Genomic DNA, 19,984 nt, shown 5'->3' on the forward strand with positions numbered 1-19,984 from the left:
TGTGTGTGTGTGTGTGTGTGTGTGTGTGTGTGTGTGTGTGTGTGTGTGTGTGTGTGTGTGTGTGAAAGCGAGAGAGAGAAGGGGTATATTTGAATGTTGTGTGTGTCTGCACCGTCTGTTCCATTCGGTAACCTTGGTCTTACTGGCTCTACTGTAGGCTATAAAACATTATGACACTGTGGGAATGTCTCTCTCTACAGGGGTTAGCTTTGACTCCCTCGTACAGGCTTTATTTGACCATTGAATGTACACTTGAAAAAAAAAATCCCTTAGTTTTCTATGTGGAAAATAAGCCAGATGTGAGTTTAATGACAACACAATAATAAACAAAACATTTTCTCTGCTTCGTCGCTAGATTTGAGTAACTTTCAGGAATATAAATAGAACATATAAACTTTGACTGCTAAGCAAAAGATGCCAGCCTTCTCAAATAGACGCAGACATGCAAGCCAATTTATGATATAAAGCCAGAGTAGATTAAAGATTTCATGATTCTTTGCATACTTTGTGCTATAGATACATTTTCTTTAACCAAAAAAGTTTCATGTGGCCATATTAACCTATTTAGGAGCCTCAAGGTGCTGTGGGCCCCTTTTCATCCTCTGTAAATATATTCTACCTCCATACCAGGTTCCTGTAAATAGTGAGAATATATCTGCTGTACTGAAACATTCTTAATATGTCTCTTTACTCAGCTTTATCGTAAATCTATCTGGAAATATTCCGCCAACATGAGAACAATATAAAATAAAACAATTAAAAACTTTATGCACCCGACAAGATGCAGTCCTCTCACAGTATCAGATGCTGGAGGTGTCTCACATACATGCACACACGCAAGCTAAGAATCCTTAATTGTTGGTGCAGCCATGGTGGTACTGGATGCTAAATGTCCATTTTTTATTCTTTTCCCCTTGGACGCCTGCTCAGGTTAACTCGTTTTTCCTTTCTGAACTGAGCGTTTACTCTTGTATTTCACGTCTGCTTCCTGCACCAAATGACAAGGTGTGCATCAGAAGTTAGTGAGGGTTAGCTTACCAGGGCTACCCTTGGAAAACCCCAGAGCCTATTATAATTCTTGTCAAATCGCGTGTTTATTGATATGTAGTGAGGTGTCAAAACATGTCATTAAGAGCACAGGGAGGGTCATCAGATGTCTTTCTGGGGGAAACAGCCCAAAGTTCTTACTAGAATAAAAGGAGCGTGACAGTCTTGAGCCAGAACACACCAAAAACTACACATATTGGTTAAAGGTTTAAGATTTAAGATTTGTCTCTTCTTATCATAACCCTGGATGGTGAAAAATGATGATCATCCAGTGTTTTTCATGTGACCCCCAGAGGTCTTTTCCAACCATTCATACGTGACTAGTTTGGAGTGACAGCCCTTAAATGCGGTTCATCACGGCACAATTGCCAACGAGTATGTGTATCTTTGAGCCGCCACTTTGACTGAACAACAGTATCTGACACTCTGAGACTAAGAAGGAGACATATTTTATTCAATTTTTTAAAACACATTAGTTTGACATGGTTAGATTACCCCAGGCATAAACTTTAGTTAGTTTAGCTGGTGATAAATTTTGCACCTGCAACATCTGTTGTGCTGAAACAATACCTCATACACTCATTTTTTGGGGAACTGATAAATTTATTTGGGAAAATACTGAACACAAGGATGAAAAAGCTAAAGTAGGGTTTTAACAACAGTTAAATATTTATGTTAAAAGGAGGGGCAACGTTTGCTGTAACAATGTGATTAAGCAGTTCATCTGCTTTGAGTCAAAACCAGAAGATAATTCTTAACGTTATGACTTCTGCCAAAGATTTTCTGCTTCTTTCTTTTTTGGCTTCTGCTTTTATTCATCAGCATACTCGTGTTCACAAAGATGGATGCAAAGTCGCTTAAAAGAGCTTTCTTATCTCATGCAGAAAAAAAAAACTTTTCTAAAGCTCTGGTCAATCTGAACTTTCATTTCCAACGTGTCCTGCGTTTTGTCATCGCTGTATGGTGGAAATCTTTTCAGTTGTGTGGGAGTAAACGAACTTTATGCAGTTCTAAAATGCTGAAACTGTTCTCTAAAAACAGAAATTGGCAAAAATGCACCGCTTTCAGAAAGGTGCTGCACAATGCAGTAATTTATTAGAACTGCAATCGCACATGAAGTCACAGACAAACAATAAACTTTGAAAAAAAATCTATAAATAATTTGGAATAAAGGCAAAAAACTCGTAAAAATTTTAAAACTAAAATAAAACATTTCGCCGAATACATGAAGTAATCTAATAGGATTTTTAAAAAAGCATTTCTCCTCTCAGCAACTAACAAAAGAAATAAATACTGAAGTTGTTGGTGTCAGAAAAACTGCGTGAAAAAGGCTTTAAAACACAACTAACGAGGGACAAATCCCACTTCACACCAGTCTATAAAACTCAGAGCAAGAATTATGAAAGTTGATGTCCAATTACAGCAATGCAGCCTGAGTCGTTAGCTCGTGATGGGTTTACCAGGCTCAGGCTCTTGGCCCGACTCTCGCAGGCACAAATTAAGCCCAAAGAATAGGCTGTAAAGGGATAAGTCTTCTTTTTTTAATACCTAAGAAGATTTTTCTGACTAATCATGATGAGGCAGATGTCTTTACAGTTCATACAGAGGTCGCCAGTGCTCATTTTTATTGAATACTCAGCTGTTAGGATTAAGAAAAAGACAAAAGGCAGCTCAGTATTTTGAATCACGTACTTGCAACAAATCACTTTTCTGTATGCAAGTTGTATACCTTATTCCTGAGTTTCTAAGGGAAAAGCATTAATACAAATAATATCATAAAAGTGGTTATTAGTTAGTATATGCTTACATTTTAAGTAAAGCCTGACCTTTTCCTTTGACGATTTAATTTTGCATATCTTTAGGGTTTTATCTTTATCTGCTCTTTTCATTCACAGAAAAATAAACTGATTTTGACCATACAAGTTTTATCCCTGTAGTCTCTGAGGAAGTGCGAAACACGCTACAGAATGATCTCTTTATGTGATCTATGATGCCACAGCAGAAACAGCATTTAAATGCTTTTAAAGGAGCAGCTGATCCCAACATCAAATATTTAAATGTTTGCTACCCTGTACATGATTTCTGTTCATGTTGGAGTGAGAAGGTTCACCAAGGAATTATTTTATTTCTGTACCTCTACACCAGCCAAACATATTGCTGTGATAATGAGAGGCTCCTCCTAGTGTGACAGGATGTAAACATTCGAGCATCTTCCTGAGCTGAGCTCTAAACGTTAGTTAGCCGCATGCTTTATCTGTTAGAAAGAGGACACTTCCTACATGAAGATTTGTCCTTTTCTAGTCCACAATTTCTCCCAACAAGCTGATGCTGCGTGAATGACATCAACTGGCATGGCTTCAAGTACACAAAAGAAAGAGAGAGTAGTTTTCTGGAGGTTTGACAAGTCATGTTTAGAGGCTGTCCCTGTCCCTTTTAATTGTGTATTTTTATTAGACATACCCGCCTTCGAAGATCTTGATGCGTGTCGGTTCAGCAGCAGGCTGTTTGACTGAGACCTCCTTCTCAACCTGCTCCTCCTTTGAACGATCCCATGAAACCACTCCTTTCATCTTCCTCCCAAAATGACTGACATCTACTGGCATCAGCTCTGGCTTCAGCTAAAGAAAAAAAAAAGGTAACATAAAGGGCAGATTAAGATTCTTGCAGTTGTGTTTCTCTGTAGTTTTGTCCATGCGTGCATAATTCAATATTTCTCTTGGCAATCTTTTATCATTCTGATGACTGCAGCACATACCTGATCAAACCGCAGCTTCCAGGCTACAGAAGAGACCAGTTTTCCAGAGCTGGGTGGAGACATGGCTGCCGTTGTGTACATCAAATCAGTGTTCCTCTTCTGTTTGGACCGCAGCAGAGCCAGTGAAGCCTTGGTACTCAGGTTCAGAGGATTGGGATTGTATGAGCTGACACACCATGAACTGTAGACGGAGCTACGCAAAGCTGCCTGAGTGCTGTTGGGTTTGGTGTAGTTCAGGAAACACCAGCTGACTCTGCTCATCGTGCGTAAGCTTGGGAACTGGAAAAGCTGCTGGACATCCGCCACATCTGTGAGCAGCAGAGTCTGACCCGCTGCTCCGGGTAATCCTGGGCTTTGGTTGGCATCGAGCTGAACCAGCATGCTGACAGGCATTTTATTTGAAGTAGGTTGCTTCGTGCTGTCAGCATCTTCTGCGTCGTTAGAGGAAACCATGGACTCTGGGCTGGAGCTCGGCTCTTGGGCTGAATCGTCCACGTCAAGCTCCTCTGGGGAGTCGCAGCCACCTGAAGCTGGAGAACGGTCTGTGACAATCTGGAGCGGAGGGGTGAAGCTCTGAGGCCGAGGGACGTCAGAGAGATGGGGGGCAGAGGAACGGACAGGAATGGCAATCTTGGTAGCAACTGGGAAGTCACTTAATGGAGGAGAAGAGGACATCCTTTCAGAATCATCCATGGAGCCTTCGCTCTTCAGACCTCTTCCTTGTCCCTTGTCAGGCTTGCTGCCACCTTCAGTTCCACTTAGCTCCACAGCACTCATCTCCTTGACAATCTGTCCATACATCCTCTCCTCCTTTACTCTTTTCTGTTGCTTAGTCTCGATGAAGAGCTCAAGTGAGCTGGTAGGAGAGAGCATGCGCTTGCCCCCTCCGATAGCAGACCCTGAGGCATCTGTGGTGGATATAGTGCCTGATGTTAGTGATAGGGGGATCCCTGTGTTTAGACGTTGCTCTGGTAGTGAATCTGGACCCTTCCAGAGTGGGTGCCGCAGCACTGCACCATCTGTCTGCCCTAGGAAATGTGCTAAGTTGAAACCTCCTCCAACTCCTCCATGTGGCTTTGTGACACTCACAACACCAACCGGGGGAGACATGTTGCTGTTGTCAGTACTGCCTGGCCTGGCTGAACCCAAACCTTGTGCTCCACTACCATGAGAAGCTATCAGCTGGCTAACACTGGTGTACATAACACTACCAAACGATGGCACATGGGTTTGGATCCGTACAGGAACCAGCAAACCAGGCAAAGAGGCCTGTGAGCCCAGGTTCTGGGTAGCAAATATGGGTTGGATCTGTTGCAGAAGCATGGAGGAGGTGGTGGACAGCGAGGCTGACAGAGGAGAGCTGCGATTTGAAAAAGAAGCAGAGTAAATCTGAGAGGTTGGATTTTCTGATTTTCCATCATATGGCTGTTGATCGTGGACTTGTTGCAGGGAGTGGAGTGGCTGCTGTTTGTGAAGTGGGAGACCGGGTGACCTGATGTGGAGTTTTTGGAGTTGCAGTTGGGCCTGCTGGGTCTGCTGCTGTCTTGGTGTCTGTTCAGGCTCCTGATTCCAGAAGAGGCCTGGTTGTGGGAAAGAAAGGAAAGGAGGGCCACTCTGGTACTGCTGCATCATATCTTTACTCATGACCTCATGACCTGGATGCTCTCCCTCTGATGACGAGCTTTGGGCCTGCAAGCGATGCTGCTGGGACCTATAGAGGACAAAAACATTACAATTTTGCTGAAGGCTACAGCAATTTCTGACATAGTACTTGCAGTAATAAATGTGACCCTAAATACAACCATAAAAATGTAATGCAATGATTTTCAAATAATGTAAAGCCTCTTAAGAGAAGTTACAACCAAAATAATAACATTTCAAATATTTATTTTACAGAAATGTGAGAAAAAACATTTTGTGGTCTAAACAATCAAAATCTTAAATCTCTTTTAAGAATTCTTTGGTGTTCTGTATTCAGGCTTTCTTATCACCACAAATTTAAAGGCCAGCATCCATGATACTACTTTCAACTTTAAATTCTATGCAATTCACTACATTCTGTTCTCATTGCGTTATTTTACACAGTTTCCCAGATGTTTTTGAAGCAGGGCTGTACTATTATTATTTTAGGTTATTTCTCTGTAAGTATATTTTGTCTGACCTGCTATAGAGAGGTTCCTCTGGAAGGCTGTCTTCGCTGACACTCTGTTGGAGAATATGCTGGTGGTGCTGTTGATGTTGGTGAGGTCCTATATCTGTGCATAAAATGCATACATTTGAAAAGAATACTCATTTTACAAAAGTAAGCTATAATAGCAGAATGCAATCCATGCACGGAAGGATGTGGGTAGTTTATTGAGTCGAGAAATTTTTCAATAAAAGTTTGGGAAAGTATGATGAATAAAGTATAAGACAAAAAAAATGTATAGATAACATACTAAGATGAATGTGAAGCTTACCAGCACCAGTCCCAGTTCTCTTGGTTCTGCTGACTGCTTCGCTGCTGCCGTGAGGGGATCCTGCTGGACCAGGCCATCCGCCATGCTCCAAACTCTCCTGTTTGATTGACGTTTCTGCGCCCCCTGGCTCCTGGGTAACTGCCTCTGGATAAACACTCAGTGAAGCCTGCCAAATGCAGAGAAGTGTGGAGGGAAAGTGGTTTAGCTTTAATAAAATTATATTTGGTTAGCTTGACTAAGGATACCATATAAACCTTAATATAGTGCATGATAACATTGTGATTGGCATTGTATTGAGATGATAATGTCGGTATAGCATGGCATCATTAGGATGTCTTTGAATGAAGCTGATGGGGGTGCTAAAATACCAAATTATTTTGTAGTGCCTTCATCCTTAATAAGCTCCTAGTCCTCTTCTTCCATCTAACTCAGAGTTTTTAAATGTTCAGTTGAAGAAGTTGCGGGGGTTGTTTACTTTACTCCAGCTCTTTTATTCCATGCATTGTCACTGACAACTTCTGTGTTCTTTCTGAGGAATACAAATGGCACACGACCAAATTCATCTAAATATGAGTTAATCGTTTATACACTACCTGTCTAACAAGATATCCACGCCGACGTTCCTTCATTGCAGAAGCACTGGAGTACAGTTCTCCCTGTCTTGAGGTTGACAAGCTTCCATAGTCAAAGGATTTACTGCGCATTTCAGGCAACTCCATAGGCAGCGTGCATGGTGCCTGTTCTGATGAAGACCTCCTCATTTCCCTCTGCTGGTGGTGGCTAGAATAACCACTGCCTGGCACAGTCAGGAACTCTGATTGCTTTGGTCCACCACCAGATACTGAAGAATCATCCTTTACAGAAACAAAGAGACAAAGTTTCCACTTTGTTCAGGATGCAAACCCCTCAGTAAAGAGCCTACTATAAAAGAGACGTAAATGCACTTGAAATTACTAAAAAATGGGGTACCTGTTTTGTTGGTGAGACAGACTTGAGACCTTCATCTCTGTCAAATGACATGGAAAGGGAAGAGGAGTGGGACAAGTTACTCTCTTGACTGGGGCTACGAGAAAGGCTGGTGCAGGTCGATTCAAAGCTTGATTCTCCAGATGAGTGTTCCATGTCTGCTAGGCGGAGCCTCTTCTTCTTGGGTGGGAGCTTTTCTGATGGCATTTGGGATAGTGTGTCGCTTCTCTGTGGCAACTGAAACTCCTCGACATGCTGCTGCTTCTCCAGCTCCTTGATCATTGGAGCTTCTGTGTCCTTATCAGGCTTGTCTGGCTCCTCTGTCACCCTGATTTCAGGAACCTGGATGTTTGGTTGTCTGACTAGTTTGGGTGGGATATGATAAGGCTGTCCAGGTGAGGCTGCAGCTGATGATGATGAAAGGGAGGCCAAGTCACTGTCACTTTGTGGCTGCTGCTCCATGCTCTCTGTCCTCAGAAGGGTGGATTCAGGACTTAGAGCATCTTCAAAGATCTCTGTGTCAGACTGCTCAGAGTACTGAGTACATGGAGCTTTATCTGAAGGCTGATATGCTGGCTGTTCAAAAGACTCTGACTTGTCGAAGGAATTTGGACGGCTGAGAGAGTTGGTGTGCTGGATAACTGATATGACATTCCCAGCTGTTTTTCTGCCCTCAGAGTCAGTAAATAGTGCAATGTCCTCGGAGCACATGCTGGCACAGGTGTCAAAGCTGTCAGACTGACTGTGTGCACTATGAAGGGAACCTTTACCTGTTGGGGTGGCTCTGGACCCATCAAAACTACCTTGTTTAAAGTCATAGTCCCCTATCATTTCCACTGAACCACTACAGCTACTGTCGCAGTGTCCAGGGCTGTCCTCATCATCCCCAACACTCTTTTCTTTCCTCCTTTTTCTTGTGGCTATTTCTGACATACTAACTTTAGTACCATAACTAAAGGCAACATGTTCTGGAACTCCTGGGCCGCGTTCACCAATCTTCATACCCAGAGACGAAGTTAAATTCTTAGGTAAGTGTCCAAAGCCCTCGGCCTCTCCTACGTGGGCTTCATTGGTTGAATTTTCAAATGCACTCTGTCTTGTGAGCCTACGATGGCCTGGCGGGTAAAACACATCATCTGTCACAACATTGTCAAAGGATTGGCTACCCCGTATCCCTTGGGGAACACTGAGGTTAGGAGGGGTGGAAGTTGGCATGGAGTTACTCCTAATAAGATGCCCAGAATCTGATGGAGGCTCTAGAAGTCCTGTACTGCTTTGACATGGCCCAGTTGGATACTGCTTTGGATCTTCTGAGATTCCTACATCTCCTCTAAAAGAGATGTGATCCTCAGCTATCTTCCCTATTTCCAGAATTGCACCAGGTTGCTTCAAGGTAGTCAAGCTAGTGGGGTCTGCCCCTGCCATGCCTACTGTTATAGAGTGTCTTGACCTGGAGCTTGGTCGGTAGTACCAAGTTCGACCGAACATAATCTCCTCGTACGTCTTGACGTTGGTATTTGGAGGGCTGATCTGCTGCTCTGCGCTCTCAGAGCGTGAAAAGTAGCCAGAGTCTGTGCTGCCTTTGCTGTGAGGACTGAGGAGGTTAAGTGACTGGGACATGGCAAGGTCAATGTCCTGTCCTTTTTTGTCACTTAGCCTCAGGGCCAAACGTTGCTTGATTGTTGGGGAGTCATCCAGGGAACGTGCTCTTCCACCAGCCTTTGAAGCTAACATGTGGTGTGACACTTTTATGTCATGAAAGGGGGGGCACTCCATCCCTGTGGAGGGGACTCCCCCAGGCTTGGGAACGATAAGAATAGGCACTTTCATAGATCCAATGGGTAGCTCTTCAGGTGAATCTGCATATGCTGGTTCGGCACCACCTTTATAGTGGGAAAAATGAAGATGATACAGATTACAACCATTCACAGTAAACAAAATACATGCAGAGTTTATATCACTGTAGCTGAACTGCGTAACAGCATTATTGTAAACCAATACATTTTTATTTTGGATCATTGTAAACATACCCATAACAAATAGTATTTTAAGCATCAAAAGATGTTCATAGATATAAAGAACTAGCTACGTGTTAAGAAGGGGTTTCTATGAACCAAAACTGTTTTGACTCTTTGGGAAAATTCTACTTAAATTTTTTTTTTAAGTGTCTTATAGAAGAAAATAACCTGTATTCTTGTCAGCTTCAAAGGAGATCTGCAGGGTTGGACTGTCTTTGTCTGTTAGCATGGTGGTGGGCTCCACGCCTTCCTCATCCGTATCGGTACTCTGCTCTCCATCTGAATGGACCTCAGCGTCACCCACTGGTGATGCCTGGTCCATGTCCCCACTACGGGCCACAGCTAGCTCTGAAAATGGTACGAGTCCAGCTTTGATGGCATGAGCATGGGACTTGCGATGCTTGTAAAGGTTGCTCTTGGTTTTGAAAGAAAAGCCACAGGGTACACAAGGGTATGGCCTCTCTCCAGTATGTGAGCGGATGTGCTTCTTCAAGACGCTGGGCTTGGCGCACGCTCGACCACAGTAGTGGCAGATGTACTTGCCAGGCTTTTTTGGCTTTTGCTCTTTTTTGCCATAGGCCTCCTCTCCGGGCTCCGGGCCTGACTGAGAATACTGTCCAAAGGAGCTGGGTAAACTAGGAGATTTGTGCCGAGGGAACCTCCCTGCACCAGCCCCATGTGGGTGAGTGTGTCCTGGGTGTCCTGGGAATAGGTCATCCGAGGGCAACTGGCCAGCAAATGGCCAGGCATGAGGCTCTAGGCCTGGCTGTGGTTTGGCTCCTGAGAGAAACCGTTCAGATTGAGGATGTTGAGGGTATGGCTGGCCAAGTTGGTAAGGATATCCCCTGTGGAACCCCTGAGCAAAGGGGCCTTGTGGGTCTTGAGATGGCGGGCCTCCTATGGCCCCAACTGCAGATGGTCCAGATAGCAGCTTTCCAGAATTCCCTGTGATTGGGTACTTCTGCTGGGGTGCTGATCCTCCAGGAGCCTCCAGGTCAGCAAAAGTGCTTCGTTTGGTGTTTGCAGAAGGCTCTGACGCCCATTTTCTTTGTAGAGGTACCTTCTCCCTTGCTAGTTCCTTGTTTGGACATTTCTGCCCTGTCGCAGGTGATTCACGAGCCTCCATTTTCTTGAAGCTCTCCGTGGTTTAGAAGAGGGAGAGAAGAGGGGATGCAGGGAATTTGGGAGGGTAGGTCTTTGAGGGTTACAAGGTCCCGAAACTACCAGGCATGATAGCGGAACCTTTGCTGGCTGCCAACAAGTTCACAGAAACATAAAATATCCATCCATTTCTCAGAAAGACTGATTATAGAGTCAAGCTGGAAACAGGAATTATCAAGTGGAGCAGAAAGAGGAGCTTCAGTGGATAACATCAGAGAGGTTTCTCTCCTTCTGCCATTTTGTAAAAACACGAACGCTGCTCTCTGTTGTTCTTCTGTCCAGTTCATCTAAGAGCAGAAGAAACCTTAAGTGACCTGCAGAGGGACAGAAAAAGAAAAGAAGAAGCACATGGAGAACATTTTAGGCAAATACTGTAGTCAACAATTGTAATAAACTGTGTTTAACAACATACTCAATTACTAACTTTTCTTGAGGGAAGGGTGCTTGTAGATCCTTCAGTCCTTCAGTTTTCTCACCAAAAGACCTAAAGCAAAGCAAAAGAGAGAAAAGGCTAATTAGTGTTGTGTACAAAAATCATCCAACAATACAGTAATCAGATACACAGATGGTAAATAACCTTTAGTCTGACATCACCCTTATAACATAAGTCGGATTGGTGTTGATGTGACATTTTTTTCTGCTAAATTCAGCACGCTACCACATACTTTGTTGTGCAGAGACAACTCACTAAGTTGTCAAGTACATGCCTGATGTGCGAATATAAATGTCATTGATTGCTCAGTTAGTTTCTTCACACTGGATTCCATCTGTGCTTGTTGCCTTTTTTCACTCCTTTCTCCTCCCTCCCGCCCTCCCTCCTCCTTCCACTCAGTGAGTCACCGATGAAAAGCAAACCCACACTGTTCCTAAAGAGACACAAAGGCTTATAAATAGCGCTGTGGAAGTGACGTCGGAGTGTCATAATATGTGTAGGCGTCCAAAAAGGCCAAGTCGAAGAGCAGCAATCAGCACTAGCACCTTTTCTTCCTCTCTGGGTTACATCTAACTTGGTATGCACTTGGTTGAAAAGCGATCATGAGAATGCTCACAGATACGCAGAAACAAAAGAAGACACACACAGATGTAGACAGAGTGCTTGCAGGCACTGTAACTGCACTGCAAAACTGCAGTAGACAGTGTATATGTGTGTGTTTCCGTTGTTTAACGTTTCTTAACCACACCAACACCTGACAGCAGAAGGGGCACAGAGCCACAGAGCACATATAAACATGCATGCTGAAGTTGCATTTTTGCTTTGTATTTCCTCATCTCAGAGTTTAAACAACCTCCCTCACACTCTGATTGCGACAGAAACACACACACACACCCACACTGTGGCCTCAGTGCTGGTAAGCAGGGCTCAGTGACGTTTGTGTCTGGGGGCCCAACGTGAGACCTATAAATAGCACCGGAGGAAAACATGTTTTATTCTTAGCAGCAAGAAAGTTAAATTTAAGTTAACTTGTGTTTTTCACATGTACTCCCCAAACCCCTACGCCCACTCAGAAAGACAGACAAACAAATACCAGAAACATTATCTCAACCTTGGGTCATATCTTTGTGTTTTCCATGGTGTTAAGAGTGAAAGAATGTGGAAGAAAACTCCAGTTGGGCAACAATGGGGATTCAATTGAGTTTAGCTAGCATTATAATCCGGTGATGCTGATTGGTTAGCATTATGGTCAGCTGACACAAATGCAGCCAAAGGCAGACAATCTTGGTGATTACTACAGGGGAAGTATGGTACTAATAATAGTCAAGGCAAGGCACAGCTTTTTTTAAGACCTTTCACAGTGTGAATCCAGTAATGTGAATGGCATAATTCCCTTATGTTGAAACACTCCAGTATCAATGAGTCATGGTTCATGTGTCCTTTGACGCCTGTAGCACACATCGGATGTGCCAGTGTGCACATCAGCAGAGGATGTGCCAAAGAGGAAAGTGGATTAACGTCAGTTCTGGGTTAAACACGAGTCCAGAGTGAGTTGAGATTAAAAGTTTGATTTAGCTGTCAAAACAGCTTGGTCACTGAACATACAGAATATAACTCTACACATGAGGATAATGGTCCGAGATCCTGTTCAAAGTAACCAGAAAACCTTTGATTACTTAAACATTCATAAAAGCTGACATGACAAGAAATTCCCAGACCAGCTTTTATTATTATATAGTTTGTAGAAGCTGGATTGGCTTGAGACTTCCTGTTCCATCCTGCGGTCATGTTTTATAAATGCACATACATTTTCAAGAGCAATACGAGGTAATTTCACCCTCAGACCATATCTGGTGATTTTGAGACAGCTTTTCAACAACTGTGATCTCTCTGTTTCTGGACCCATCCACACGTCTTTCCTTTTTGGTTAATCAATAGGACTTTAACTGAAAGCAGAACACTTTGCTTAACAAAAAAGTTGCCCTTGTCTACAGATTGTTTAATATTTATATGCAAATATGTGGTTTGTAATTATCAGAGGTGTTTCCTGCCTTAGGCTTTCCACGTATGAGCAAGGAAGGGCACGGAGGTCACAGAACAGAGCTGCACCATCATTAAATATTGGAGATAGACATTTTTGACTGAAGGGATTCTGTGTTCCCTCTTAAGCCCATTGGGAACCATATGTCCTTTATTATTCTTTTGACCTAGCAATATACCTTTACACAATTTCTACTACTTGCTGTGGCTTTTTGAAGAGATCTTTTAAAAGCACCCAAGATGACTTCGACTCAGTGAATGTTTCACAATCCTATCTTAAAAAGCCGCATATGGCTTCCTTAAAAATCATCTCCAATAAAAAAAAAAGACAAAAAATCACTTGACTTCTACTGTACCTCTTGTTGCCATTTGGAGGTCTCATATGGATGAACCTGCCAGTTGCAGCTGTAGTAGCTGCTATCACGCACACGTCAACATCCATCAGAATTCAACTCACACCCCACAAATAAACCAGCGGTGAAACTGACCTTTCAGCTTACATGGTTAACTTGGCTTAACTTCCCTTCAACCTTATGCAAGGTGACTGGTTTTGTAATGAAAGTTTTGAATGGTCACAATCTGCTGTGTGAGTGGGAGCCTGTAGTGAATGGCTTACATAAAGCTTTATTCATACATTCACCGACACAACCTGCCCCAGTTCCTGTGCGTAGGAGAGACATAGCTACTGGCGCTGTTTGTGTGTGTATGAGCGTGGGAAGTATACGTGCCAGTTGTGTGTGTGTGTGTGTGTGTGTGTGTGTGTGTGTGTGGGCTGGCAAAGGGCATGACGAGACACCCAAGTTGTAGGTAGGTCAAAACTAAGTACATTCAGAGGCTACACTCAAAGATAAAAATAGTAGAAGTGATACACACTCAAACACTTGTAAAAAGTGATCTATCAAAATGCCCCAAATAAACACAGTTACTTAACATAAAGGAGCAGAGATCAGCTCTGCTTTCATAGACATGGAAATAGATCTAGGCAGTGTTTTATACCCACGGCATGCTTTACTTGGAACAACACACTCGATCTAAGTTTTTACGTTTGTGTGTAGGCAAACTGAATGGTCCTCTTTTCAGTAAGCATGATAATGTGCCCTCAATCCTCCAACCAAAACACATTTCACACAACATTAAACACAACATTTAAAGACAGTTTTAAGCACACTACATGTGCTGTTTGTATGAATGCAGAAACCTCCACGAATTTACTGAAAACGTGTTCAGGTGTTTTCTCAATAATAAAGAATTTGGAGCTTTAAAATATCTATATGAAGGTTAACACATGTATTGATGAAACCTGTTATATTTTGCTTGTGTTATATAAGATCTATACAACCCACCTGCTGTTCAAATCTTTTGTTTGTGAAATGCAGCCAATCAGAAGCTATAGTAAAAGGAGAGGAGCTAACATGATAGTGGATGAGCTGAAGGGCTGCACCCAAGGCTGGTCGGTATAAGGAATAAATAAGGATTAAGTGAACTGCGTCAAATGGCATAACGCTGTACAATGCCATGAATAAGTGCATCCAGCTAAAACAACATAGTCAGATCCTCAGAGACATTTTCAAAGAGCAACATGGAAACATGAAGGGGGAAGGTCATTATTAGGAGGTATGAGGGGGTGTTGTTGGCTAGAGTCAATTTCAGATCATGGTCCGTGTTCAGTTTGTCCTTGTCTCACTTTGCTTCTTACTTTTGCTCTTCTTGATTTAAGGTACCTGGTTAGCTTGTGGTTCTGGAATTAGATTAGTCTCCTTTCTCAGTGTCAGCTATACGTCCTGAAGAATTAGACTTAAAGGTACTCAGTGTGTTTAAAAGTGATGACAAGCAGTCTATAGAGTGTATGAGGAGCTGAAAGTGAAACTCCTCTCACCGTTGCCTTCACCCAGACCTTGTTTGAACTGGCAGTTTTACCTTGGACATGAAACTTGGCACCTTTTCAGCAGTTTGTTGAATCCATCCTCTAGCTTTGTCCTGCTGGGATCTTTCCAACACACCTGTCCTTTAAAACTGAGGAATTCAAAAGGATATTGCAACTACTTCTCAATATCCCAGTTTCCTTGTACGGGAATGCCCTCAGACCTCTTGACAGACTGCTTTACAAAATAGAAGTTCGATGGAAACTAATTAAATAAACATGTTGATATAAATTAAGCAACAAGAGATTCAAGAGAATTCATGTGCTTGCAGGTATGTACAAGTAGACTCATATGCACATATGCCCAAACCCTGGAGGTATGAACACTGTGTGGGCATTAACCACGCAGTAAGAACAAAAGGCTGTGTGTGTGTGTGTGTGTGTGTGTGTGTGTGTGTGCTGCTCTGTGAAGTGTGTGGGAGGCTGTTCAATCCTGAGGGCTGAAGGCACTCTCTCTCTCCCTTTCTCTTTCACTCGATTTCATCCGACTTATTGGGAAGACAGTTGGGAATAATGTTGCCAAAACGACAAGATAATAGATCAACATTTGTACAAATCCCTTCCCTCCTTGAATCATTATGAGAGTATGCATGCATCACTAACACACCCACATGCACGCTCACCAGTAATCCCTCTCCTACAGTGTCTTGTTCAGATATGCAGTAGATAAGCCTCTCATTTACTTTCAGTGAAAGAAACAGTTGAGGACAGAGCTCTGTGTGTGTGTGTCTGTGTGTTTGCGCGCGTGTACGTGTGGCTAGTTATTCTTAAATTGGCCCGCTAGGGTGCTGCATACCAACTCAAATGGTTGGAATTCCTGTGACAAAAAAACAGAGAGAAAGCATATTTGCGAGTGTTTGTCTTGCCCTGTCTGTCACTCATTGCATAATATATTTGTAAAAAAGACACAAGCAGAATACAAATTAGATCCCTGTTCCATATTTGATACTCTATGATTAAGACTAAAAGGATAAAGAGGGAGAACACATGACAAAGATGCAGGGAGGGTGCAAGGAAACAGAAAGGGAACAATCATACAGGACACAAATGAGGAAACAGGTATGGATTATAGGATAAAGAAGGAACAAAGCCACTGATGAGGACTCAGATAAGGGAACAATAATACATAAGGAAATAAGAAAGTAGGGATCCAGTTGGAGAAGGGATACTTATGGGTATTAACTTACAGGAGAGAGAACAGGAACACAAAAGATGGAACAATTAATGCTCGTTAAGAAAAGAAAGGGGAATTTATAAAGAAAAAAAAAGATAAAGACGTGAACAATCATAAGGGATCCAAGGTAGAGGTAGAGAGAGAAGGAACAAGGATGTAAAAGGCAGGTGGAGGATTTTGGGAAGAATACACAATGAACAGAAAGGGGACAAAGAAAAGGGAACACGCACCCAAGAATACAGATGGACGGAAAAAGCACATAATGTAGAGAGTAAACGAGGAAGAAAAACTGTTTGAGAAGAGGAAAAAAGACCAAAAGAGCAGGAGAAAGGGCACAAATTACAGGAAGGTTACACAAAGAGCGAGGACAAAGCTCAAGGACATCAAGGAGGGGGGAAAGCACTTGTCCAGAAAACCGAGACCTTGCTGAGATGTGGAAACCAAGAAAGGAGAAAAAGAACAAGGATGCAATGGGAACGGGACAAAGTGGAAAGACTAAGGACTCGCTTGCGGGAATAAAGATGAAGGAGAGGTGAGGAAACAAAAACGACAAGCACTCAGGTGAAGTTAAATACTAAGAGTGAAGAAGACTAAATGAGGAGTCTAAAGTAGAACAAAGGTGAGGAAACAAATCTAAAGAAAGGAGACAAGTCAAAACATCAGTAAAAGAGCACACAATGACAAGCCAAAAAAGGGGGATAGAGAAGGTATTTAAGATTAAGGTTTAAATTGAAAGATTTAGGAGTTTGAGAATAAGTACTCACAAGAGTAATCAAGGAGAGTGCAACAGGACAGAGGTGAGGAAATAAACACTACAGAAAGGTAACAAGCATAGAAACTGGGGAACTAGGCCACAGCAGAGACAATTCAGGTGAGGTAATGGTATGTTTACAAATGGAACGTAGCTGGTGAGGAAGAGGGTCATGCAAGCTGGTGTCAGATGCCTTTACTCTACTAACACACACACACACACACACACACACACACACACACACACACACACACACACACACACACACACAGTTATATGTATACCAAATAGATGCATGCATGGACTGATCACACACAAAGCCTGGGTTCGAGTTTCTGAGCAGCAGCCGAAGTGTTCTGGTGCTTTGGGTGGTCAGAGGCTAAGTAAATTATTTAAACATGTTACTAATGGTTTCCATTCAGTGATTAACAACTTTATACAGCCAAAGAGAGAGAGGGGGGTGGGGTGGGGGGTGGAGGGAGAAGGGCCGGTTGAGGGCAGCTCGCAGTGTGTTTGTTCTTTGGCTCTGCTCTGTTTGGCCCCAACTGGACTGAAACCACACACACCTCCAGTAAAACTCTACCTTTGTTTTACCTGGAGGGACACAGAAGTTACTGGAACAATAAGTTGGACTGCTGAGAGAGTGTGTGTACACCCATGCCTGTGTTGTGTGTGTGTGTGTGTGTGTGTGTGCTGTTAGAGTGCACCAGGAGCTGGTTCATTTACTGGCATAATAACTAGGTGTTTCATCTGCCCTTCAACCATCTGTAGATGTAAATTGTGCCAATAAGGGCTGAAATATCCACAACATCTACTACTACTTAAATCCATTCTAAAGTAAGCTGAATGAATATGATTTGTGCAGTGTGCCTATCTAATCCTGGCCCAGTATCCTAAGACTGTCATTCTCATTGGAAGAAGAAAAAAGACACACTTCAAGCATGAATGACAACACAGGGCTCTACCCTCTCCAAGCCCAGTGAGCTGTAATATACCTCTCTTGGAATTAGATTCAGAGATAATGTGGTTGGATTCAGTCATCACTCTCATTGTGTTATAGTCATCAAGTAATAATTGAACCAGGCAGGAACAGGAAACAAACGCCTGCTGACCCATCCATCCACCCCAGTGACCACAGTGCCCAGGTCAGATTGGTGTAATCACCCACAACTCTCACCTGTCACCCGATTCCAATTCTCTCTTTTGGACTTTTAGGGTTTTTAGTTCCCTAAATGTATATCACCCTAAAAAAATGCCCCCCTCCCCCAATATTTCCTTTTGCAAAGACATTTCCAAGAAAGCACAGTTTGATGCCAATTATGAGTCAAAAAAATGTGAAATTAAATTTGAAATCAATTTTTTACAAGAATTGAAGACAGCAGTGCAGTCCATAAAGATTAGTATAATCTGGACAAAATGTGAAGAAAGGGAGTTATGTCTGAGAGAAAACATCCTTTTATATTTCTGGGTGAAAACAAAAGTGGCATATGTGTGAACCACAGCAGCGCGCTGACTGCAGGTTGCTGCAAAGTTAAATTTAAAGCACTTTAAGACTTCTCTGTGCCAGGCCAAATAAAATCTGTGGCCAATTTCACCCCCTGCCAAAAGTTTTATAAATAAAAAATTCACTTTCTCAGCAGTTATATTACAATACCTGCTTTCTTAAATTAGGCCAGGTAAAAGTTTTACACAACTCCGTGTCGAAAATTAAAAAGCCATGTGTGAATTATGATGGTTGCACAAGGCTTACGTCTTAATGGAAATTAGAAACATCACCTTCCTTCTACACACTTACTGTGCCCTTGAGCAGGACTTTTGAGCTCAAGCTGGTCCAGTGAAGGCCAACAGCAGGATTCTGTGGTTTCACCAGGATGTTCCCAGCATGAAATAAGTGAAATGAAGTTTAGCAGAACAGGAACACATGCAGCTCTACCTACTGACAGAAAAATCCAGGTCTTAGGAAGGGAACTGTAACACTTTCTCCATCCCAACTACCCTTCAAAATGTCTCCTTGACTTCTATTTCTGTTTTTCACTTTCTACATTTCCCAAAGAGCTTTGACAGCCTCAAAAGAGAGTGCCTGAGCTGGTGCTGTCACCTCTGGGTTATACGTGTAGGTGGTCAGAGAGCTTTTCCAGGTAAAATACACTCAGACTTTTTCATAACCCGTCCTGTCTTTTACTGCAGCTGCACCGAATTCTGGTCTATTTTCTGCTCTTGTGGGTGCAAAATTCAACCTTCCTGCCTCTTTAACAAAACATTTCTTCTTTTGAGAACGTTGAGTGGCACCACAAGAAGGTAATTCGAAAAAGAAGCCCTCGCTGTTCGATTCAGAGGGACTGACGCCAAAATGTGGGCAATAAGCTGCCAAAAGCAGGTCCTCATTCTTTAAAAGAAGGCAGATGGAATAATAAAAGAAGCAATAAAAAACAAGCATTTACATCGTCGCAAATAAAAATGTACAAGCGCATTGAGCGCGAAAAAAGTTATAAACAGCAATGAGATTCAGTTTATAAGATCAACCGCAGATATATAAACTGTATACGAAAGATATACACCACATAAACCTGCAATTCTTCTAATGGACAGCATTTGTTTGAAAAGTCAGACACTATAAAGGCCTATGAGAAAATGCCCATGACCCCAGTCCCTGGTATCATGATGTTCATTTAAATTATAGTTACATTTTGAGTGAAATAAATTAGGTTGTGGCTATATTGTGATTTACAGATCACTATGGTAGTGACAATCACAAGGAAGCCGTAGCGCTGACCCCTTTGACTCTAGATGGAGACCAATTAAATGAACCAACAACAACTGAGGCCATAAATGTATTTGAAAAAACTCAAGAGAGCTGAAAGGTCATTTTCCAAAAGACTTCTGCATAGTAAGTCTTTGTGGCGCAGGTGTGGTCTCTGGCCCACTGCAGAGGAGGGGTGGCACGGTGAGCTCCCGGGGCGGCGCAGAGGCGTGGCTGAACAGGTGTTTGGGACGAGTGACTGTTGTGACTCTTCTTATGTTTCAGTGACAGTCGAGGAAGGGAGGGGAGTGACTACTGAGCGAGAGTGTCTGTGTCCCGTGCGCTGAAGCCGAAACCACGGCTATAATAAAATAAGCGAGTGTCACTGTACCCACGGTGTGTGTGCGTGTGTTAGGGTCCGACGTCACAGTCTTCTTTTTGAAACCTTAGCCGTCACCCCCTGCTGGTCATTGAAGATTTAAGAGCATGTCTTTTGTCCTGTCTTCCTTCTCTACCCCC

General features: G+C 42.8%; 1 protein-coding gene across 6 annotated transcripts in view; it reads right to left on the reverse strand.

Annotated features, from left to right (window-relative positions):
- hivep2a (HIVEP zinc finger 2a) overlaps positions 1-19,984 on the reverse strand; it is a 117,663-nt gene that overhangs the window by 12,730 nt on the left and 84,949 nt on the right. For 5 of the 6 annotated variants that reach the window (XM_014336030.2, XM_005929891.2, XM_042224033.1 and 2 more), the window contains 8 exons: positions 10,831-10,890; positions 9,414-10,720; positions 7,231-9,110; positions 6,855-7,115; positions 6,262-6,427; positions 5,964-6,057; positions 3,803-5,513; positions 3,508-3,665 (listed from right to left, as the gene is read on the reverse strand). In XM_014336030.2, the coding sequence (XP_014191516.1) occupies positions 3,508-3,665; positions 3,803-5,513; positions 5,964-6,057; positions 6,262-6,427; positions 6,855-7,115; positions 7,231-9,110; positions 9,414-10,371 (5,228 nt within the window). In that variant the 5' untranslated portion in view covers positions 10,372-10,720; positions 10,831-10,890. Of the gene's footprint in view, positions 1-3,507; positions 3,666-3,802; positions 5,514-5,963; positions 6,058-6,261; positions 6,428-6,854; positions 7,116-7,230; positions 9,111-9,413; positions 10,721-10,830; positions 10,891-11,071; positions 11,194-19,984 lie in introns of those variants that run through there. The other variant, XM_005929893.3, reaches the window with a different exon arrangement.

The sequence above is a fragment of the Haplochromis burtoni genome, unplaced genomic scaffold (genome assembly GCF_018398535.1).
Source record: "Haplochromis burtoni strain Fernald_Lab_line unplaced genomic scaffold, NCSU_Asbu1 Contig_126, whole genome shotgun sequence".
Taxonomy (NCBI): Eukaryota; Metazoa; Chordata; class Actinopteri; order Cichliformes; family Cichlidae; genus Haplochromis; species Haplochromis burtoni.